General features: G+C 47.4%; 1 protein-coding gene across 1 annotated transcript in view; it reads right to left on the minus strand.

Moving 5' to 3' along the window:
- The window catches only part of LOC147678389 (beta-galactoside alpha-2,6-sialyltransferase 1-like), a 65,331-nt gene extending 52,364 nt beyond the window's left edge, over positions 1-12,967 (minus strand). Inside the window, exons 1-2 of the mRNA XM_086946574.1 lie at positions 12,151-12,967; positions 11,257-11,354 (exon numbers count right to left, since the gene is read on the minus strand). Coding sequence (XP_086802700.1) covers positions 11,257-11,354; positions 12,151-12,958 — 906 coding nt within the window. The 5' untranslated portion in view covers positions 12,959-12,967. The remainder of the gene's footprint in view (positions 1-11,256; positions 11,355-12,150) is intronic.
- Between the last annotated feature and the right edge of the window lie 3,910 nt (positions 12,968-16,877).

The following is a 16,877-nucleotide window of genomic DNA, read 5'->3' on the forward strand; positions in this document are numbered from 1 at the left end:
TTGTACCGTGTGGGCATGGATCTTTACTTGTTGGAGCTCCGTGAGGTCTTAGCCCGGGCATTGGCTATGCAGCGTTGATTTTCTCGTTTCTCTTTCGCTTCGCGGTTGGGGGGCAGAAAGGGAGGCGTGTCTTCCCCGCCTACCTTTCTGGGTGGCGGTGTTTTTGTGTATCGTTACGGTTTTAGGCAGATTGCGGGTTGAGTATTAGTTCAAGTATTTCTTTGACAAGTGCTGGGGTATGTTGGTCATGGTTTGACCGTTCAGTTTTGTGAGGGGGGTAGCTGCAGGAGTGCAGGGTCAGGCAGGGTTTATGGTTATGGAGGACCTGACCGTTGTTATTGCAATTGTGGTTTGACGAATAAAGTTTTAACGATGACGTATGTTTGATCAATGACGAAATGTTTTATTGATGACGTAATGTTTTATTGATGACGTAATGTTATAATGCTGTTATATTGTTTATTGATGTATTGTTGGGAGGGGGAGGGCTCAAATGTTTTAGGGGTGGGGGAGGGTCCGGGGGGCCGAAGTTTGTAGTTATTTATTTATTTAGTGAGGTTTAGTTTTGTAAGGCGTTGCCAAGGTTTGTATTTGTAATGTGCACCTGTGTCTTAATAAAGCGGCCTTTTACACACACAAACAACTTTTGGTCTACTTTTCTCCCACCCCTCGCCCTCCCTCCCAAGGGGGGCTTGGGGGAGGGAGCCGACCGCCGGGAGGTCCCCTCCCCCGGGCGGTTTGGGAGGGCTGCGAGGGGTTTTACATTGGAAGTAGCCAGAAGGTTCCAGATTTGGGCTGGTCTAGTAGGACCAGTATAGCCCAATTATAAATCCCCCTATCACTGCCTCCCAGCCACCATTTTAGGTTTGGTGACCTGGTGGCTAGGAGGGCTTGTAGCTTTTTTGTCCCACCCTCCCTCCCTCTTTTTGCATTAATTTTCTTTTTTCCCCTCGCGGCCCAGTTTTTTCCCATTTTTGGTATTTTTGTTCCAATTTTTTCTTTTTAAGAAAAAGGCTGTTTTGTGGGCCACCGGTGTGCAGGGTGTTTTTTCTTGTATTTGTATTCGTCGCTGACACAGGTGCTGTGCGGTGTTTTTGTGTATCGTTACGGTTTTAGGCAGATTGCGGGTTGAGTATTAGTTCAAGTATTTCTTTGACAAGTGCTGGGGTATGTTGGTCATGGTTTGACCGTTCAGTTTTGTGAGGGGGGTAGCTGCAGGAGTGCAGGGTCAGGCAGGGTTTATGGTTATGGAGGACCTGACCGTTGTTATTGCAATTGTGGTTTGACGAATAAAGTTTTAACGATGACGTATGTTTGATCAATGACGAAATGTTTTATTGATGACGTAATGTTTTATTGATGACGTAATGTTATAATGCTGTTATATTGTTTATTGATGTATTGTTGGGAGGGGGAGGGCTCAAATGTTTTAGGGGTGGGGGAGGGTCCGGGTGGCCGAAGTTTGTAGTTATTTATTTATTTAGTGAGGTTTAGTTTTGTAAGGCGTTGCCAAGGTTTGTATTTGTAATGTGCACCTGTGTCTTAATAAAGCGGCCTTTTACACACACAAACAACTTTTGGTCTACTTTTCTCCCACCCCTCGCCCTCCCTCCCAAAGGCGTTCTCAGAGGGCTCTGAAATTGCTGCACCAGAGCGGACAGTTTTTCACAGTTTGCACTACATCAAGCGTGCGCACAGGGGACTGCCATTGAAATAAAAACAAGCAGATTTCAGGAAGGCTGATTTAACTTGCCGAAAGAAACATGATGTTTGCTAATTGACGGCGCTTTCTGTAATCGCACTGTTCTTTCGCCACAAGCCGAAAAGGTGCTTCTAAAAGCGCAATCATTGCTTTGCTAAGTGTGCACATTACTTCAGGAGTGCAGCACGGACACAAACACCCTTTCACACTTAGCCCTACATCTTAGGTTGTCACAGGGGGCTGGACAAAGGCGCTCTCGGAGGGCGCACTGAAATTACTGCACCAAAGTGGACTGAATTTCACACTTTGCACTACATCAAACCTTTGCACAGGGGGCTGCCATTCAAAGAAAAAAATGCAGATTTGAAGAAGGCTGATTTAACTTGCCGAAAGAGAGGTGATATATGCTAATTGACGGCGCTTTCTGTAATCGCACTGTTCTTTTGCCACAAGCCCAAAACGTGCTTCTAAAACTACAATCATTGCTTTGCCAAGTCCCAACATTACTTCAGGAGTCAACACTAAAGCCTTCTCGCAGTGATCAGTCTAATTGCAGCAGGAAGACAAACACCCTTTCACACTTAGCCCTACATCAAAGGTTGTCACAGGGGGATAACATCAAAAGACATCGCGATTTCACTAAATCAAAATCCACTTTCCCAATAACAGCTGCTGTATGGTACTTCATGCTGCTTTTCTCTATCCCAAACTTCTGTTGCCACAAGAAATAAACTTCACAATCCAAATTTAAAACGTGTCAGGACCATTAATTACACTCGCACTTTTTCACAGATACATAGGGGCCAACAGTACAAATAATACCAGCAGGAATTCAAGCACACTTTCTGACTTTAAAATAGATCAATCTTGCGCATCAACTTACACTTTCACACTGAGAAGTGAATACTGCCTTCTGCAAGAAAGTTAACCATTTCACATCTAAAGTACCATTAAGTATACTCACCAAATCACACTTCGCCCTGCTGACAAACATAACAATAAATAATTAAGGGGCATTATCTATACTACTATTATAAAGAAAGAACTTTGAACCTTTGAGGCGGGTAAACTCGGGAACCACGGCGCCGATCCACACATCGATACATCGTTTTAATCGTCAGGGTGTGCAGATGGACATAGGCTATGTAAACGTAATAAATATACGTTACTTAAAAAATTTACCGAAAAAAAAGTAGTCCCTTGAAGAAGCGCCGGCCGCGACGTGCGTGCCCGACGTGAGGAGCGCGGGGAGGAGCGGCGGCCAGGAGCGCGAGGAGGACCGGCGGACATGGAGCGGTGAGGAGCGGCAGACAGGCGGTGAGGAGCGGCAGACAGGTGGTGAGGAGCGGCGGACAGGCGGGGAGGAGCAGTGAGCGGCGAATGAGGTAGGTTATTTATTTATTTATTTAGGAGCGGTGAGCGGCGGAAAAATGAAGCAAAAATGAAAATCGTGAGCAAGAGGAAACAAACGGAGCATTACAAAATTGAGCCAAACGGTGCATTACTGGAGGAAAAAGTTACATGTGCAGGTTACAAAAGAGTACATCGTGAGCAAGAGGAAGCAAACAGAGCATTAAAAAAGTGAGCCAAACGGTGCATTACAGGAGGAAAAAGTTACGTGTGCAGGTTACAAAAGCGTAGAAAGTAAACATAGAGGTATAATACTGCAATATATGGAGGAAGGCTCCGGGGGACCCACGGACAACGTCGGGGCGGGCGGGGGCCCTGAAGCCTAATTGCTCCCGGACAACGTCGGGACGGGGTGCTAGTATATATATATATATATATATATCAACACATTTCCAGATTCCCAAAGGTGAAGTGGACCACATGGAAGCCTCTTTTGGAAAACACAAAGTTTTAATTGTTGGCAGCTTGCTCGTATCTTCAAACCTGGCGCAGCCTCAGAATGTTCGTGGCCAAACGCGTTTCGGGATCACCATATCCCTTCTTCAATGGCACTAAGTGAAAGCATGTGATCTCGCCGTATTTTTCAATGCAACGCTCACCCCTGTGCGGGGGCGTGGCCGTAACAACGGCATGCTGGGCGTTGTAGTCCAATTTGATTCCCAAGTGGGTGCGAGTTCATTTGCCTGTAAACACAATGTTTCCCCAGTGGGTAGAGGGTGCCTCCAGCCTCTCTGGCACGCAGCTTTGCAGTTGCCAACTGTGTTTGCGTGGGCGCTTACTGGGATATCGCGCACGCAGCTTCCCTCCATGTGCAAAGCCCTAAATGGAGCTGCAGGTCCGCCTGTGAATGCGGGGGGTCCTCTTCGCGACCGGGACGGCCGCTAACATCAACACATTTCCAGATTCCCAAAGGTGAAGTGGACCACATGGAAGCCTCTTTTGGAAAACACGAAGTTTTAATTGTTGGCAGCTTGCTCGTATCTTCAAACCTGGCGCAGCCTCAGAATGTTCGTGGCCAAACGCGTTTCGGGATCACCATATCCCTTCTTCAATGGCACTAAGTGAAAGCATGTGATCTCGCCGTATTTTTCAATGCAACGCTCACCCCTGTGCGGGGGCGTGGCCGTAACAACGGCATGCTGGGCGTTGTAGTCCAATTTGATTCCCAAGTGGGTGCGAGTTCATTTGCCTGTAAACACAATGTTTCCCCAGTGGGTAGAGGGTGCCTCCAGCCTCTCTGGCACGCAGCTTTGCAGTTGCCAACTGTGTTTGCGTGGGCGCTTACTGGGATATCGCGCACGCAGCTTCCCTCCATGTGCAAAGCCCTAAATGGAGCTGCAGGTCCGCCTGTGAATGCGGGGGGTCCTCTTCGCGACCGAGACGGCCGCTAACATCAACACATTTCCAGATTCCCAAAGGTGAAGTGGACCACATGGAAGCCTCTTTTGGAAAACACGAAGTTTTAATTGTTGGCAGCTTGCTCGTATCTTCAAACCTGGCGCAGCCTCAGAATGTTCGTGGCCAAACGCGTTTCGGGATCACCATATCCCTTCTTCAATGGCACTAAGTGAAAGCATGTGATCTCGCCGTATTTTTCAATGCAACGCTCACCCCTGTGCGGGGGCGTGGCCGTAACAACGGCATGCTGGGCGTTGTAGTCCAATTTGATTCCCAAGTGGGTGCGAGTTCATTTGCCTGTAAACACAATGTTTCCCCAGTGGGTAGAGGGTGCCTCCAGCCTCTCTGGCACGCAGCTTTGCAGTTGCCAACTGTGTTTGCGTGGGCGCTTACTGGGATATCGCGCACGCAGCTTCCCTCCATGTGCAAAGCCCTAAATGGAGCTGCAGGTCCGCCTGTGAATGCGGGGGGTCCTCTTCGCGACCGGGACGGCCGCTAACATCAACACATTTCCAGATTCCCAAAGGTGAAGTGGACCACATGGAAGCCTCTTTTGGAAAACACGAAGTTTTAATTGTTGGCAGCTTGCTCGTATCTTCAAACCTGGCGCAGCCTCAGAATGTTCGTGGCCAAACGCGTTTCGGGATCACCATATCCCTTCTTCAATGGCACTAAGTGAAAGCATGTGATCTCGCCGTATTTTTCAATGCAACGCTCACCCCTGTGCGGGGGCGTGGCCGTAACAACGGCATGCTGGGCGTTGTAGTCCAATTTGATTCCCAAGTGGGTGCGAGTTCATTTGCCTGTAAACACAATGTTTCCCCAGTGGGTAGAGGGTGCCTCCAGCCTCTCTGGCACGCAGCTTTGCAGTTGCCAACTGTGTTTGAGTGGGCGCTTACTGGGATATCGCGCACGCAGCTTCCCTCCATGTGCAAAGCCCTAAATGGAGCTGCAGGTCCGCCTGTGAATGCGGGGGGTCCTCTTCGCGACCGGGACGGCCGCTAACATCAACACATTTCCAGATTCCCAAAGGTGAAGTGGACCACATGGAAGCCTCTTTTGGAAAACACGAAGTTTTAATTGTTGGCAGCTTGCTCGTATCTTCAAACCTGGCGCAGCCTCAGAATGTTCGTGGCCAAACGCGTTTCGGGATCACCATATCCCTTCTTCAATGGCACTAAGTGAAAGCATGTGATCTCGCCGTATTTTTCAATGCAACGCTCACCCCTGTGCGGGGGCGTGGCCGTAACAACGGCATGCTGGGCGTTGTAGTCCAATTTGATTCCCAAGTGGGTGCGAGTTCATTTGCCTGTAAACACAATGTTTCCCCAGTGGGTAGAGGGTGCCTCCAGCCTCTCTGGCACGCAGCTTTGCAGTTGCCAACTGTGTTTGCGTGGGCGCTTACTGGGATATCGCGCACGCAGATTCCCTCCATGTGCAAAGCCCTAAATGGAGCTGCAGGTCCGCCTGTGAATGCGGGGGGTCCTCTTCGCGACCGGGACGGCCGCTAACATCAACACATTTCCAGATTCCCAAAGGTGAAGTGGACCACATGGAAGCCTCTTTTGGAAAACACGAAGTTTTAATTGTTGGCAGCTTGCTCGTATCTTCAAACCTGGCGCAGCCTCAGAATGTTCGTGGCCAAACGCGTTTCGGGATCACCATATCCCTTCTTCAATGGCACTAAGTGAAAGCATGTGATCTCGCCGTATTTTTCAATGCAACGCTCACCCCTGTGCGGGGGCGTGGCCGTAACAACGGCATGCTGGGCGTTGTAGTCCAATTTGATTCCCAAGTGGGTGCGAGTTCATTTGCCTGTAAACACAATGTTTCCCCAGTGGGTAGAGGGTGCCTCCAGCCTCTCTGGCACGCAGCTTTGCAGTTGCCAACTGTGTTTGCGTGGGCGCTTACTGGGATATCGCGCACGCAGCTTCCCTCCATGTGCAAAGCCCTAAATGGAGCTGCAGGTCCGCCTGTGAATGCGGGGGGTCCTCTTCGCGACCGGGACGGCCGCTAACATCAACACATTTCCAGATTCCCAAAGGTGAAGTGGACCACATGGAAGCCTCTTTTGGAAAACACGAAGTTTTAATTGTTGGCAGCTTGCTCGTATCTTCAAACCTGGCGCAGCCTCAGAATGTTCGTGGCCAAACACGTTTCGGGATCACCATATCCCTTCTTCAATGGCACTAAGTGAAAGCATGTGATCTCGCCGTATTTTTCAATGCAACGCTCACCCCTGTGCGGGGGCGTGGCCGTAACAACGGCATGCTGGGCGTTGTAGTCCAATTTGATTCCCAAGTGGGTGCGAGTTCATTTGCCTGTAAACACAATGTTTCCCCAGTGGGTAGAGGGTGCCTCCAGCCTCTCTGGCACGCAGCTTTGCAGTTGCCAACTGTGTTTGCGTGGGCGCTTACTGGGATATCGCGCACGCAGCTTCCCTCCATGTGCAAAGCCCTAAATGGAGCTGCAGGTCCGCCTGTGAATGCGGGGGGGTCCTCTTCGCGACCGGGACGGCCGCTAACATCAACACATTTCCAGATTCCCAAAGGTGAAGTGGACCACATGGAAGCCTCTTTTGGAAAACACGAAGTTTTAATTGTTGGCAGCTTGCTCGTATCTTCAAACCTGGCGCAGCCTCAGAATGTTCGTGGCCAAACGCGTTTCGGGATCACCATATCCCTTCTTCAATGGCACTAAGTGAAAGCATGTGATCTCGCCGTATTTTTCAATGCAACGCTCACCCCTGTGCGGGGGCGTGGCCGTAACAACGGCATGCTGGGCGTTGTAGTCCAATTTGATTCCCAAGTGGGTGCGAGTTCATTTGCCTGTAAACACAATGTTTCCCCAGTGGGTAGAGGGTGCCTCCAGCCTCTCTGGCACGCAGCTTTGCAGTTGCCAACTGTGTTTGCGTGGGCGCTTACTGGGATATCGCGCACGCAGCTTCCCTCCATGTGCAAAGCCCTAAATGAAGCTGCAGGTCCGCCTGTGAATGCGGGGGGTCCTCTTCGCGACCGGGACGGCCGCTAACATCAACACATTTCCAGATTCCCAAAGGTGAAGTGGACCACATGGAAGCCTCTTTTGGAAAACACGAAGTTTTAATTGTTGGCAGCTTGCTCGTATCTTCAAACCTGGCGCAGCCTCAGAATGTTCGTGGCCAAACGCGTTTCGGGATCACCATATCCCTTCTTCAATGGCACTAAGTGAAAGCATGTGATCTCGCCGTATTTTTCAATGCAACGCTCACCCCTGTGCGGGGGCGTGGCCGTAACAACGGCATGCTGGGCGTTGTAGTCCAATTTGATTCCCAAGTGGGTGCGAGTTCATTTGCCTGTAAACACAATGTTTCCCCAGTGGGTAGAGGGTGCCTCCAGCCTCTCTGGCACGCAGCTTTGCAGTTGCCAACTGTGTTTGCGTGGGCGCTTACTGGGATATCGCGCACGCAGCTTCCCTCCATGTGCAAAGCCCTAAATGGAGCTGCAGGTCCGCCTGTGAATGCGGGGGGTCCTCTTCGCGACCGGGACGGCCGCTAACATCAACACATTTCCAGATTCCCAAAGGTGAAGTGGACCACATGGAAGCCTCTTTTGGAAAACACGAAGTTTTAATTGTTGGCAGCTTGCTCGTATCTTCAAACCTGGCGCAAACATTTTCAACGCCGCTGAGGAAGAGAGCATGGGGCTTTCGAAACGCGTCCGGCGTTTCATTTCTTTGAAGAAACTTTCTGCATAATCTGGCTGCCAGCATGTTTGTCCATTAAAGAGTGATTAATCAAACGACCGGTGGCTGCCTTCAATTTGGGTTTCCTGTGACTGTGTGAATATATATATATATATATATATATATATATATATATATATATATATATATATATATATATATATATATATATATATATATATATGTAGAGAGAGAGAGAGAGAGAGAGAGAGAGAGAGAGCTGTATATATATGTTTTCATATATAATTTTGATATGTTTTCCGGGGTCCCCGGGCATGGACGGGAATATTCAAGTGCTTATGATTTTGATGAGGATACCCCTGGAAGAGAACTAGGATTACAGGTAAGTAACTTATCCATACAGATGTGAGAGAGCAGCGTGGGTTGTAGACAAGAGCACATGGACGAAAGAGAGCGATATATAACAGGAGAGAGGAGACACACACATAAGGGAGAACTGCGGGAAAACATGCGTTTGTGGAGTGAGTACGAAAAAAGAAACGAATGAGAGCAGTGAGGAGAGGGCAGTAGGGAGATAAAACCTCACAAACAAACGAGAGAAACATGGAGGAGGATGGGGAGAAGATCACATTTGGGAGATTACTGAGCAACACATGCACGCATGCGGAGTGCTAAGCAAAAGAAAAATAGTTCTAAAATATGGAGCAGTGGCAGGACACGCAGAAATAAGCTATGCTCCGTAGGAGGGACAAACACAAGATCTACAAGGAAAGCACTGAAAAAGAAGTACGCAAATGAGAGTGATAATAATTCCGAACGATGGCAAGTAGTGGGTGGGCTTTAAACCCACTATAAGATCTGGAAAGCTGGACATAGGCTTTTTAAACCTGGCAGCTTGGGCTGTCTGGTGGGGTCCTCCTAAAAACTGCTAAAAAAAAGTGTAGCAGATTTCGAAGTCACATTAGGCATGCCTTCATTCAGTGCCTTTTGCTTTAATTCTGAAATTCTATTCCACTGTTTTCCAAATATTCGACATTAATGATGCTATAAATCAAATAGGCAAAGAGTGCATAATATGAATTAGATGACTTTTAAGCATGAGATGGCCTTTATGCTCTATAAGAAAAAATAAAGGTAATATCTTACAAATACCATGAATTTTGGTAAATTTGCTTCAGTTGGCAAGAGATAAGGTCATAAAGCCTAAAACCTCACATAATCCTCCAATTAAAATACAGAACAAGTATTGACATCTTCTGGAGGCCACCACACTTATCAGTCAATGGATGTCCTCCCTCTTTATAGGACCCTCTTGAGGAGTTAATATTGCAAATGTATCTTATTTGATGCACTTCAAATAAAACATCTATTGATATTTAATTTGCAGAACAGCAGTTTCAAACCCCGTAATTTGCAGAAATAAAATTAAACGTGTGAATATTTTCCCGCAATTCATAGTATTTCAAACATTCATGTAAATTACAGCTTTCAACCAACGGGGAAGTCTCACGTTTATTCTTGTATTTCATATCGAAAGTACTGGAGTAGCGTCATTTTGCTCCACCCCATCATATTGATATGGCCACATATATGTGTGTACTTTTGCCTGATGTATTCGCATAATATGAAGTGGAGGCGCCGCCACTGGCCCGGGGCCAAACATAATTTGGGGCCGCCCACTCTAAGCAACTCTGATTTTATTATCCATTTTCAGCTCCTTCACACCCTCCACAGCTATGGGTGTATAAGGGTATACAACCTTTACAACGAATCTTTTACCACGCACTACCATTACAACGCAGCTTTTACAACGCAGACCATTACCACACATTGCTCTGGGGGGCGCTCTAGGATAGGGAATACGTTTAATTTACTATCCAACACCTTTCCTAGTGTCCATGGGGACTGGAGTTGGAATAGTAAATTAAACTTTTCACTATCCAGCACCCCAAACTAAAATGCGTGGTAAAGGTTTGCGTTGTAAAAACCGCGTTGTAAATGCATGCGTGGTAAAAGTATGCGTGGTAACGTCATACATCCGTGTATAAGACAACCCTCTTCGTTGTCAGCCTACATCTGGGCCCAGCACTAGAACAAACAGCCACTCTCTGGCTGGGTGACACTAGAGCTGAGCAAACCTGCTGCAAGTGGCGCAAATGGACTGGTGCCTCACCTTATGAGCCAGTGCATGTAGATTGTTTACTACACTACCATCCCTGCTCTGGGAGAACCAGGGAGTCTGAGTGAGATGGAACTAGGCTGTGACTGCACCGGCCCAGCAGCAGCTCCACTTGGACAGTGGAAGCTTGGAGGAAGCATGCAATGCTGCTCTGCACTGCACTATGCACTGCCTACCATCGGACCCTACCTCGGCACAAGCGGTCTCCAGGTGGACTGTGCCAGAAGAGCAGAAAGACTAGTGGTCCAACCAAGCCTATCCAATATGTGTGCGTGGTGCAGCTGGTCTACCAGGACCACTCAGGCAGAGGGTGCTGATGGGTGCTTTTGTTCATTGCTCTGCCTGTGTTGCATGGGGCTGGTATTCAGAGTCAGGTGGCTTCAGGCTATTATCACACTGGTCTGGCAGCAGCTCCACGAGGATGCAATCACAGAGAGAGCACACAATGCCAATCTTTACTGCACAGCAAGTGGCACAAGCTGCATAAAGGCAAAGACCTGTGAAGTTGGGTCTATGCACTTTAAAAGGGTAAAGTACTTGCAGAATCCAACCAGAATCTAAAACGTATTTTTCCTTACCCCTCTCTATATCTCAGGTGGGGGTCGTGCTGGCTCCAAAAAAAAAAAGAAATTAAGTAAACAAACTGGCTATTTTAAAACTATAGACTGTCTGAGGCTGTTGTAAAATCTTAATGTTTTGGTCTCTATAAAAGTAGGGGCCCTGGGCCAGAGCCAACATTGCCTATGTCTTTTCTGACACTACCTGCTAGTTGTTTTCCCACAGCCACATAAAGCTCTATGATAAAGTAGGAGTTACCTGCATACGGCATGGATTGATGACTTATAGTTCTACTCCTGACACTTCAGAGGCCATGCCACCTTACCTGGGAGTTGATTAAACGGAGAGTCGTCTTCGTTCCCACATCGTCCGCATATCGGAGCACGGGGGCGCTGTTAAACCTCAAAACTGCATCATGGGCATCTCGAATGGTGGGGTGGGATTGAAAGGAAAGCAGGATGGTAAATGGGGAGGCAAGATTATGAATTATCTGAATAGAGCACTTTTAGGATAACACTTGTCATATCCGTGGGAGGGTAAAGAGCGTTCAACTTAGGGACCCATGATAGGTGCTAGTAAACAATGATGACAGTAATAATAACAATGATAACAGTAATAATAATAATAATAATGATAACAGTAATAATAATAATGATAACTCTAATAATACATTTGTTATTATTAATATTATTGTTATATTTTTACTGTACTTCATACTGCAGATTAGACATTACTAAGCACTGCACAGATGACATACATAGGGAAGTATAGATTTTCTTTCTTGACGACATGTTGGTAGTCAAAATCGTCGAGTTGATAAAATTGCTGGGCAATAGTAAATCTTCTATATTGTACTAGAACACCTTTTTACCTTTTGGATTTGATATCCCTTTGCATCAGAGGGCTCTGTTCTTCATGAATTTGTTTTACCAGCGTCCCTATAAACAGGAGATCTGTTTTTTATAACGGGCAAGTGGATTAATAACTGGAGGAACACGGGTGGTAAATATACACCTGCTGGAAATATATGCATTTAACTCTGCAAGACAGAGGGATTAAACCAGAAGCACACTTTTTGACTTTGGAGTTAAACCTAGATTGAGTTTTCTGATTGCAAAATATTAGGTTGCATGCAGCTGTTGGCCCTGACCGGTTCTCACAACTGGGAGCATTCATAGCAGATTCATAGGAGATTCCAGTACTCAGCTGCACATCTTACCTATTTCCTTGCCCAGTCTTGACCTCTGGATGGACCCAGCTGATGAGACCACAGCACAATTCTTCAGGGGACCCAACTCTTCTGAGAGGTTTTGGGCAGGGAGGTATTTCGCCCACTCCACTGTGTCGAGTGGTCCTTGGTGTGACTGGAGGGTCTCCACACTTGCTCTTTCTCTTAGCATGCAAAGCAGCTCATGCCCAGTAGGCTGGGCCCTGTTACTTCCCCACCATCGACCCCCCTGCACTACGTTGTACTTGTTCAGAGACCCGTGCGTGAGAAAGACCTCCTTCAAATGTTTGCTCAGTTGTTTGGGTGACAGCTTCTCATTCCACAATACCCAGTCGGAGGAGTTCCTGGAGGCATTGCGCCTGTAGCTGGCCAGGGTTGTAACATGAGCCCTTACTGGAGCACTCGTTAGTGCATGGGACACATTAGTTACTCCATGAAACCAGCTAACCCCCCAACTAACAGGAGGTTTACTTGTCTTTTTCTCAGGAGCTGCAGGGTAGTGATGTTTAGGTGCAGAGGTCCCACTTGAAAGGACATTAATGGGTCCACTGGCAAAAGCTACACTTATGTTGCCTTTAGATGTGTTCTGGATGTCGCGTAGGATCTTCATGATAGAGGCTGCCACAGGCTTGATGTGATGCTGTTGGTGGGCTTTCCTCATCGCGCTATCCTGGAGCATGAGTCCCGTCTTCAGGCACACCAAGCACATGACGGCCAGGCACAAACAGGAAAAGGTGACACAGAGGCATCCACGGCTGGCCCGCTGTGGGGCACTCATGAACCATCCTAGGAGATCCATTGCTGGACACGATGCAAGTCAGAGGCCCTCAGGAAACCTGTAGACAAAATATGAAATGGTCAGTGGTGCCCTACAGTGCTTAGCCTCAAAGGACTCAACTGTAAGAGGCTACAAGAAGTCACTCAAGAATAAGGAATCTAATGCACTCAACACTATAATAAGGGACTTTCCCAAACAGTAAGAAACCTGATGTCTCACTCAGCAGGAGTTATTTGCATTTATTTGACATCATACTCTACGACAGATTGCAATGATGTACTAGGGCTGAAGGTTAAATGCTGGAGGAAGAGGTCTTCATAACTGCAATCATCCTCTTTTGCATGGGAGGTGCAGTCAGGACTGGTGAAATGGGATTGTGTTTTACTATAGATACGTTTGAGGTCTGAAGGTTTTTATGTCTGCAGAGGACATTTTATAATGGATATGAGTAGGATCAAGGATACACAGTTTGTATAGCAGGGACATCAGTCGCTCACACAGGGCTAAGATGTAAAGAGCTCTTTTTCAAGTGAAAGAATTAACGGGGGGGTTTCTTCTTGAATGGAAAGGACCATAAGTGTTTACCACAAGGTACCACCAGACAATGACTACACAAAATGATAGGGCCCCCCTTCAGAATGTGATGAGGGCACAAGACTCTCATGTCTCACAAATATCCAAAGATTTCTCTTCTAAGAGATCATCATCAATAGTCATAAGAACTGAATATTCCCGCCCATGCGCTGTGACCCCAGCATCTATGTAAAAAGTTATATATGAAAATATATATATATACAGCTTTATATATATATATATATATATATATATATATATATATATATATATATATATATATATATATATATAAATTTTTCACAAAACAATGCAGCCTCCGCAAACAAATACAAGGCTAGCTAATGCTCTGAGACCTTGTTTTGAGCAACAAATACAGAAAACAGGAGGCCAGGGAGACACTTGAACTCTCTTTATTGAACAGCAGAAAGTAGTCCTGCAAAGAGCACAGGCATTGTTTGCACATAGGCTGCATTGAAAACTAACAGCATAGAAAACTAAAGTGATTTACAAACATAAAATGACACAGTGTCTTTAAGGCAGCCATGACCCCCAGCTTCCCATCGTGCCTCTGGGATGACAGTTAGGTCTGTCAGGTTCAGTCAGGACCCCAGTTTTTCAGCTCAACATTTGTTTTGACTTTTCTGTCAAAAAGTTCTCCTTTACTGCTGTAACGTCTGACATTGTACACCTGTTGAAGTAAGGAGTGGCCTTTTTTCTAGAAGAGATTTGGCTTTTTTCAGTCAAAGGATGCCTTCTCTTTTTGATTCTTGGCCCTCCTGTGCTAAAAAGAAGGCTAAGACAGATTCCCATTCTGTTTGTATCTTCTGCCTTCCTGAGTCTTATTTCCCTGAGACCTGCCAGCACTGCCAGAATCTGTCAAGTCGCACTCTCAAGGAGAGAGAAAGAGTCTGCCTTTATGGTATCTCTGAGATGAAAAAGTCTACTACCTCTAGAGGGAGATCTCCTGTGAAGCACAAGAAGAAAAGGCCCAGGTCAACTTAAAAAAGTAAGGTCCCGGTCGGTTCTTCTTCGGCGTCGGGCTCGGCACCGAAAATTACTCCAATAGCAAATAAATCTGCTACGGCAGCCCCTCCTTCGACGATATATCACTGTCAGGAGCATTGTAGCATGGATTGACATCAAAGACTTTGCAGAAACATGGTACGTCTACCCATCGACGTCATGCTTCAATGTTGAATCCTCCGTTACTTTCAACCCGGCGATAGTCAACGTCGAGGAGTCGATCTACGTTGGTGCCAGCTCATCGCCCAACGCGAAGACATTGCTCTCCGGCGTCGCCGTTGTTACAGCGTTCGACGTCGAGGTGTAGCCCTCTATTGCCGTCGACTAGGCAGCAGTCAACGTCAAGGCCTCGGTCAAACACGACGGCATCCAGAAGAGGTTCGACATCGAGGCGTACTCCTCCATTGCTGTCAATGAGGCAGCGGTCAACATTGAGACCTCGGTCAACCATGAATTCGTCCAGATGAGGTTCGACATAAAGAAGATGCTCCCCATCACCTTCTCCCCGCATGATGTCGAGGCTTCTGTCTCCGGTGGCCAGTGCCCTCTCGACGTCGAAGCACCAGTCAACATTGGCAGGGCTTCATTTGATGTCAAAGCAGAAGGCTCTCTCGACGTCAGCACTTCAAACTCTGTCGGCTACTCACTCCCCGAAGTCAAGACCTAGAACTCCATCAGTGATTTCTCAATTCTTGGTAGTGCATAGCCGCTCGTTGTCGGGACACTCATCTGTCGACATTGATGCACCGCTCACCATCAGTGAGGCACCGCTCAGTGTTGAAGGGTCTCTCTGAGTCTTCAGTATTGGAAGCAGGATCTCCTCAGGTACCCCTTTCGACGACGTGAAGCTCCGCTTCTCCATCTCCAAAACGGAGAGCAGAGAAGAACACTCCGCAGGCTACTGCTCCTTCTGCATAATGGGAAGAAGGGCAGGGATCTCCTTCCATTCACGTATCTCCCAGATGGCTCCTTCCAGTACACCACTAGCAGAAATCTGTTTCTACACAGATCCAGCAGCCTCTGGACTATTATAGCCTCTCCACAGATCTCCTCTGGCTCGTTTGGTGCAGGCTGTGGATCGTTCTCCTACCACACCTTCCAGGAATCATCAATGTGACCGGACTCCATCTCCATCAGGTCAGAGGTCCACTTCACATAGCAGCCGCAAGAGGCGTACATCACCTTCTTGGTCTTGCTCGTCTACACACTCTTCCAAGAGGGACTATTCTCCCACACTAACTGACAGTCCACCCACCAGAATATCGCCAGTGGATGGCATTAACACCTTTCACGATGACCTGGTAAGAGGAGCGCAAAAATTTAATATTTTAATGTCCACCACTCAGACATCAACATCAGTCATCTTTGGGACTCTTCACCAAAGATCAGTGTCAAGACCTCTACTGCCCTTGGTTCCAGGCCTTCTACAGCTGGTCCTGGATATCTTTCTCACCCCAGCATCGCTCAAAACAGCTCCTGCAAGGATCCCAAAGAAGTACAGACCATTGGAGCAGGATCCTCTTTTCCTCAGGACTGCGAAGAAGACTCACGCAGAAGCCTCTTCTTCAACAGTTCCTCCATACAAGGAGAGCAGAGTGCAGGATTCATGGGGAAGGAGAGCATGTGGCTCGGCAGCTGCTTCTTTGAAGGTATCTAGCGCTGCAGACCTATTGGGGCACTATGACATGGCATTGTGGGATTCATTAGAGCTCTTCAAGGACAAACTACCCAAGAAGGATTGCCAGGATTTCGGAGAGATCCTCCAGGAGGGAGCTCTTGTGGCAAACCAGATGATCAGTGGGCAGCAGATGGAGCATCTCTGGATGCACACTCTTACTCCCATGGCATCTGTGCCAGAAGATCCTCCTGATTACGTCTTACAGCCCTTGAATTTGAAGGCCCAGCAGCACATTTTGAAACTCCCGTTTACAGGGAAGTCCCTTTTTGGCTCGCATACAGATGAAGAGATGACCAGGATGAAAAGGGAAGTGAACACTCTAAAGGCGGTGGGTCTGGAGACGAGGAAAGAATTCCGGTGCCGGTACAGGCTGTATGACCGCAGGCCTTTCAATTAGAGGATTGAAACCCTTCAGTGGTCTTATAGGCAGTAGCACCAGACCAAAATGCACTACTGAGGACGTCGGCCTTCCTGTGGTAGAGGTGCATCTTGACATTCTCTCCTCCACCACCAAGAACACGGCCAAACAATGAGCAATCGCTTACTCTGTAGCCATTACCTACTCTGGTGGGGTAAAGTATCACCTACCATGTTCAGGAGCGGTGCAGCATTACAAAAGATCAAAGGCTACTGAATATACTGCAAAATGGATGTGCTCTATGT

The sequence above is a fragment of the Lissotriton vulgaris genome, chromosome 12 (assembly GCF_964263255.1).
Source record: "Lissotriton vulgaris chromosome 12, aLisVul1.2, whole genome shotgun sequence".
Lineage (NCBI taxonomy): Eukaryota > Metazoa > Chordata > Amphibia > Caudata > Salamandridae > Lissotriton > Lissotriton vulgaris.